Here is a 7,507-nt window from a genome sequence, read left to right as displayed (position 1 = left end):
GCATCATGGTTTGGGCCTGCTTTTCTTCAGCAGGGACAGGGAAGATGGTTAAAATTGATGGGAAGATGGAGGGAGCCAAATACAGGACCATTCTGGAAGAAAACCTGATGGAGTCTGCAAAAGACCTGAGACTGGGACGGAGATTTGTCTTCCAACAAGACAATGATCCAAAACATAAAGCAAAATCTACAATGGAATGGTTCAAAAATAAACATATCCAGGTGTTAGAATGGCCAAGTCAAAGTCCAGACCTGAATCCAATTGAGAATCTGTGGAAAGAACTGAAAACTGCTGTTCACAAATGCTCTCCATCCAACCTCACTGAGCTCGAGCTGTTTTGCAAGGAGGAATGGGAAAAAATTACAGTCTCTCGATGTGCAAAACTGATAGAGACATACCCCAAGCGACTTACAGCTGTAATCGCAGCAAAAGGTGGCGCTACAAAGTATTAACTTAAGGGGGCTGAATAATTCTGCACGCCCAATTTTTCCGTTTTTGATTTGTTAAAAAAGTTTGAAATATCCAATAAATGTCGTTCCACTTCATGATTGTGTCCCACTTGTTGTTGATTCTTCACAAAAAAATACAATGTTATATCTTTATGTTTGAAGCCTGAAATGTGGCAAAAGGTCGCAAAGTTCAAGGGGGCCGAATACTTTCGCAAGGCACTGTACATGTAGGTGGGGGTGAAGTGACTATGCATAGATAATAAACAGTGAGTAGCAGCAGTGTACAAAAGGGAGGGGAGGGGTGGTCAATGTAAATTGTCCGGTGGCTCTTATGGCTTGGGGGTAGAACATGTTGAGGAGCCTCTTGGTCCTAGACTTGGCTCTCCGGTACCTCTTGCCGTGTGGTAGCAAAGAAAACAGTCTATAACTTGGTTGACTGGAGTCTCTGACAATTTTATGGGCTTTCCTCGGAGGTCCTGGATGGCAGGAAGCTTGGCCCCAGTGATGTACTGGGCCGTTCACACTACAGATGCCGGGAAGTTGCCATACCAGGCAGTGATGCAACTGGTCAGGGTGCTCTCGGTGGTGCAGCTGTAGAACCTTTTGAGGATCTAGGGACCAATGTCAAATCTTTTCAGAATTGGTGATTTACATTTGGCATGATATTGATTCCATAGAAGACCGAGAGGCGGGGGAAATGCGCGCAAGTGACGAATGCACACACACATTCATCAGCAGCCGGCGGAGCTGCGAGCAGCACAGCAGAGCAGCCACATACACAAACAGGGAAGTCGCTAAATCAAGCAAACGTCACTGGGCCAGCCTTATACATTTGCTGCTATAGACTTTAACCAATACAATTCGATGGAGGCGTCTGAAAAAATCGCTAAATCTAGCGACAAAGTTGCTAAATTGGCAACACCATCTCCCAGCTCTAAAATAAAAGTCACGTGTACCTTTAAGTTTTCCGTTTTAGGGTCAATAATGCCGTAATAAAATCAATATAATACAGTAGAACGTATGCAATATCTCACTGTTCTTGAATACGGTTTTAAATACAGTGCGCAAGTGTTTGGTAAAAAGGAAAATAACGCTCACATCCGTCATACTGTAAACTGGCATATCCAGTGACGCCTATTAGCATGACCTCTACTCCAGTTGAAAACGGTTTCCACTAGTTACCCCAGCCACAAAATCTAAATTGGCTTTATCGTAAACATTTATGAAAACAACCATTTGCTTTTTGGTTTGAATTTTAGGGTTAGGCTTGAGATTAGCATTCTGGTCAAGGTAAGGGTTAAGATCACATTTTAAGAAGATATATTGTAGAAATAGTCGAGGTTTATGACTTTGTGGCCGTGTCACTTAGTGACGACCGTTCAAAACACTCGGGAACCGAGGTTGAATGAATGGATCATTTAAATATAATTGCAGCAACCGGGCAGCAGTTTGATTTACAAATTCATTACTCTTAAAAATTACTAACTTTAGAAAAGGCTTATGTGCTCCGCGACGCTCGATTTTCGACCCGGGGAGCTTAATGTGACAGGTGTCGGCGTTGAGTCCTTTTCAGCACCACTGCATCAACATGGTGAGTATCCTGCTATGGCTGCAGTAGCTAGCTATTAGCCGTTAGCTTGATATCAGAACTAATACAGCTGCACTTCAGCAATGGTTCGCATCTTGATATAGGTAGAACATGCTAATAGTGTTTCACAACCCGTTGTAATATTAGCTAAATGTGCAGTCCCTCTGTGTTAGCTAAGTTAGCGAACGTTAGCTTGGCATCTCCCTTGCTAGTTAGTAGCTAACGTTAACTAGCTAACGTTAGCTACTGTGGGTAGCTACCGACAGGTAGTAAAGCAAATGATCTATTATCACTAATCAATGTTTTTATCCATCGTTTTCTGACAACTGCTTAGATTGCTAATTTGGCGCTCGTGATGCGCAGCAAATAGATACTTGCTGGTTTGCTAGCTTCACGTTGTTTATGTCGCTCCCTGAGGACGTTCAAGTAGGGAAAGGTGTTTTTCTCACATCCAGACGACTCGTTTTGACCTCAGATTGCCCTCCGTGAGGTGGTATGCTTTAGGGTTATTTTCTACCTATTCAGAGCAAAATGTATACACTGCAAAACTGCTTTTTGATGAGCCATACACTGTCCCGCATTCGTGTATCTTATAATGTTAGGGTACTGGTATTGTTTGCAAAATCGCCAGGGCAACCGGTTAAGAAGAACTTTTGGCACTGGATGTTCAAAAGATGCAACATAAAAGCAGGAGCAGATGCCATAGCATCCCTTGGCATGTTATAAAAGTCAAATGCACTACCAAAGACCAAAACAGTACAATTTAAAACATTTTGAAGGGGAAGATGGGCCTACCCTCTCTGGTTTAAATGTAAATGGACTCTTGATGTCCATTTAATGTTTAGGTGAATTGTGTGTTATCATAAGGTCTCCTAGACTATAGGCCCAGGTTTGCTGAAAGAGATTAGATTCCTAATTTAGTAGGCTACACCAAAGCAGCCTCATCTTTTACAGAAATGGCTGTAATTAACTTGCCTGACGACTCAAGCGGAATTATTCTGCTGCTCTACGATTTGCTACATACATCAATCACTCTGAGACTGATCATTGAAGTTGTTTGTGATAATGTCAAAATGAGCATTGTTGTACAACACAAGTGATTGGATAATTTCTAACCAATCAGAATATCAAAGCCAATGACATATTTTCAAAATGCTGCTTCACCCATATGTGTTCTGGCCCAACACGTCGATTTCTGGATCAATCAGAATGGTTAGAATGTGTTTGCGTTCTAGAAATTGTCGGGGATGAACTCCGATCCAGACTCATTGCAGAGAAGAAACTAACGTCCGTCCGTGGGCGTGGCGTCGTTAGCCAGGCAAGTAATTCATGGCAATTTAAAAAAGGGACATGGAGGAAAGCACTCATGTTTTTGTGTAATGGAAGCACAGGTGTGAGATATAGGAAACCTGTTCAGTGTCACTAAGGATGAACTCACTCACTAAATTTGGTGGTTTATATGCCAGTTATAAGAGGTTTATAACAGAGATTGTCATGGAGACCATTTCTAATGCAATTTGTCTTATGATGCCTAGGCTTTTCACATTGGACATTTAGATAAACTATTAGGCTAAATAATAATATGGATAATAGCCTAATAATAATCAATGTACGTGTAGCACACCATGATTGTGTTGTTCAAAAGTGTCATACAGTGCCTTCGGAAAATATACAAATCAAAAATGTTTTTATATTTGAGATTCTTCAAAGTAGCCACCCTTTTTGCCTTGATGACAGCTTTGCATACTCTTTGCATTCTCTCAACCAGCTTCACCTGGAATGCCTTTCCAACATTCTTGAAGGAGTTCCCACACTTGTTGGCTGCTTTTCCTTCCCTCTGCGGTCCAACTCATCCAAACCATCTCAATTGGGTTGAGATTGGGTGATTGTGGAGGCCAGGTCATCTGATGCAGCACTCAATCACTCTCCTTCTTGGTCAAATAGCCCTTACACAGCCTGGAGGTGTGTTGGGTCATTGTCCTGTTGTAAAACAAATGATAGTCCTGCTAAGTGCAAACCAGATGGGATGGCGTGTCGTTTCAGAATGCTGTGGTAGCCATGCTGGTTAAGTGTGCTTTGAATTCTAAATAAATCACAGACAGTGTCACCAGCAAAGCACCCTGACACCATCACACCTCCTCCTCCATGCTTCACGGTGGGAACCACACATGCAGAGATCATCCGTTCACCTACTCTGCATCTCACAAAGACACAGCAGTTAGAACCAAACATTTGGACTCATCAGACCAAAGGAAAGATTTCCACCGGTCTAATGTCCATTGCTCGTGATTTTGGTGTCCTTCAGTAGTGGTTTCTTTGCAGCAATTCGACCACAAAGGCCTGATTCACACAGTCTCCTCTGAGCAGTTGATGTTGAGATGTCTCTTTTACATTTATTTGGGCTGGAATTTCTTAGGCTACTAACTCTAATGAACTTATCCTCTGCAGTAGAAGTAACTCTGGGTCTTCCTTTCCTGTTGCAGTCATCATGAGAGCCAGTTTCATCATAGTGCTAGATGGTTATTGCGACTCCACTTTCAAAGTTCTTGACATTTTCCAGATTGATTGACCTTCATGTCTTAAAGTAATGATCAAATCAAATCAAATTTATTTATATAGCCCTTCGTACATCAGCTGATATCTCAAAGTGCTGTACAGAAACCCAGCCTAAAACCCCAAACAGCAAGCAATGCAGGTGTAAAAGCACGGTGGCTAGGAAAAACTCCCTAGAAAGGCCAAAACCTAGGAAGAAACCTAGAGAGGAACCAGGCTATGTGGGGTGGCCAGTCCTCTTCTGGCTGTGCCGGGTAGAGATTATAACAGAACATGGCCAAGATGTTCAAATGTTCATAAATGACCAGCATGGTCGAATAATAATAAGGCAGAACAGTTGAAACTGGAGCAGCAGCACAGTCAGGTGGACTGGGGACAGCAAGGAGTCATCATGTCAGGTAGTCCTGGGGCACGGTCCTAGGGCTCAGGTCCTCAGAGAGAGAGAAAGAAAGAGAGAATTAGAGAGAGCATACGTGGGGTGGCCAGTCCTCTTCTGGCTGTGCCGGGTGGAGATTATAACAGAACGTGGCCAAGATGTTCAAATGTTCATAAATGACCAGCATGGTCGAATAATAGTAAGGCAGAACAGTTGAAACTGGAGCAGCAGCATGGCCAGGTGGACTGGGGACAGCAAGGAGTCATCATGTTAGGTAGTCCTGGGACATGGTCCTAGGGCCCAGGCCAGTTGAAACTGGAGCAGCAGCATGGCCAGGTGGACTGGGGACAGCAAGGAGTCATCATGTCAGGTAGTCCTGGGGCATGGTCCTAGGGCTCAGGTCCTCCTCCGAGAGAAGGAGAGAATTAGAGAACGCACACTTAGATTCACACAGGACACCGAATAGGACAGGAGAAGTACTCCAGATATAACAAACTGACCCTAGCCCCCCGACACATAAACTACTGCAGCATAAATACTGGAGGCTGAGACAGGAGGGGTCAGGAGACACTGTGGCCCCATCCGGGGACACCCCCAGACAGGGCCAAACAGGAAGGATATAACCCCACCCACTTTGCCAAAGCACAGCCCCCACACCACTAGAGGGATATCTTCAACCACCAACTTACCATCCTGAGACAAGGCCGAGTATAGCCCACAAAGATCTTCGCCACGGCACAACCCAAGGGGGGGGGGTGCCAACCCAGACAGGCTGACCACAACAGTGAATCAACCCACTCAGGTGACGCACCCCCCCAGGGACGGCATGAGAGAGCCCCAGTAAGCCAGTGACTCAGCCCCTGTAACAGGGTTAGAGGCAGAGAATCCCAGTGGAAAGAGGGGAACCGGCCAGGCAGAGACAGCAAGGGCGGTTCGTTGCTCCAGAGCCTTTCCGTTCACCTTCCCACTCCTGGGCCAGACTACACTCAATCATATGACCAACTGAAGAGATGAGTCTTCAGTAAAGACTTAAAGGTTGAGACCGAGTTTGCGTCTCTGACATGGGTAGGCAGACCGTTCCATAAAAATGGAGCTCTATAGGAGAAAGCCCTGCCTCCAGCTGTTTGCTTAGAAATTCTAGGGACAATTAGGAGGCCTGCGTCTTGTGACCGTAGCGTGATGGACTGTCATTTCTCTTTGCTTACTTGGTCTTTTACCAAATAAGGCTATCTTCTGTATACCACCCCACCTTGTCACAACACAACTGATTGGATCAAATGCATCATGACTACCTCATGAAGCTGGTTGAGAGAATGCCAAGAGTGTGCATAGCTGTCATCAAGACAAAGGGTGGCTATTTTGAAGAATCTCAGATATAAGATATTTTTTGATTTGTTTAACACTTTTTTTGTGGTTACTACCTGATTCCATATGTGTTCTTCCATTGTTTTTGTTGTCTTCACTATTATTCTACAATGTAAAAAATAAATAAAAAATAAAATCCTTGAATGAGTAGGTGTCCAAACTTTTGACTAGTACTGTATGTAAATGTGATATTTCAGTTTTATATTTTTTATACATTTGCAAAAATGTCTTAACATATGTTTTTTGCTTTGTCATTATGGGGTATTGTGTGTGTGTGTGTGTGTGTGATGAGAAAAAAATACATTTTAGAATAAAACTAACAAGAGTTTGGATAAAGAAGGGGTCAGAATACTTTCCGAATGCACTGTAGGCCTACACAGAATTCTTTGACCACTTTTGATGAGATTGTATGTTGTCTCTTTGAGTCCATATTGCTAGTAGTGAGAAACATTTTCTGTGAGGAATACCTTGAAGCTTCCCACAACTGCCAGCTTAACTAGGGAGCAGGGGGCACCCAGGGCTTCCCTGTCTGGGCTCTTGTTGTTTTCAGGGGCAAGGTGGCAGGCCTTCAGTTGGGTGTCTCCCGTGTGTAATCACAGCCAGATAGCTAGGTGAACGGAGAGAGAGGATGGATCTTGGTGGCATTTGGTGTCTGGCTCTGCTTTTGGAGGTGATAATTATAATCATATGGGAGAGTTATAGCTGCTATGCAATATGTTATGCGTTTCTGTACAGTGCTTTGTGACATCAGCTGATGTAAGAAAGGGCATGATAAATACATTTGATTATTGCCTATGTAACATGCCCAACAAAAAACTCTGAAGTGTGCTATTCAAAGGCCTATATTCACCAACACACGTGTGCTGATATCACTAAGCCCACTTACTAGGGTAAAAGTTGGACTACCCTACAGTGAGGGATAAAGTAGCAGCACACTTCTAGCCAACCTGTTAAGGGAATATTGATCTGTAAGGGTTGAAATTGAACCCCCTGTGCTAAAGCTGGCTATCACTGTCCGCTCTCCACTGTTGACTGCTGCTTGTTCTCAGCTGAGCATCATGGGTGCTGAGAGTCAGACACTCATTTTTGTATTGCACTGAGGGCATTTTGTGCAAGTGCCTCAAACAGGCCAATAAAATGCTCTCACGTCTTTGTTACTGCAGTTGTATATCATAA

General features: G+C 43.7%; 1 protein-coding gene across 1 annotated transcript in view; it reads left to right on the top strand.

Annotated features, from left to right (window-relative positions):
• Window positions 1-1,423: 1,423 nt before the first annotated feature.
• Window positions 1,424-7,507, top strand: part of LOC115111302 (transmembrane protein 161B-like) — a 51,483-nt gene continuing 45,399 nt past the window's right edge. The window contains exon 1 of the mRNA XM_029637219.2: window positions 1,424-2,040. Coding sequence (XP_029493079.1) covers window positions 2,038-2,040 — 3 coding nt within the window. The 5' untranslated portion in view covers window positions 1,424-2,037. The remainder of the gene's footprint in view (window positions 2,041-7,507) is intronic.

This window comes from Oncorhynchus nerka, linkage group LG27, assembly GCF_034236695.1.
Source record: "Oncorhynchus nerka isolate Pitt River linkage group LG27, Oner_Uvic_2.0, whole genome shotgun sequence".
NCBI lineage: Eukaryota > Metazoa > Chordata > Actinopteri > Salmoniformes > Salmonidae > Oncorhynchus > Oncorhynchus nerka.
The sequence above is the reverse complement of the archived record's forward strand: the minus strand, read 5'-3'. Positions and strand labels throughout refer to the sequence as shown.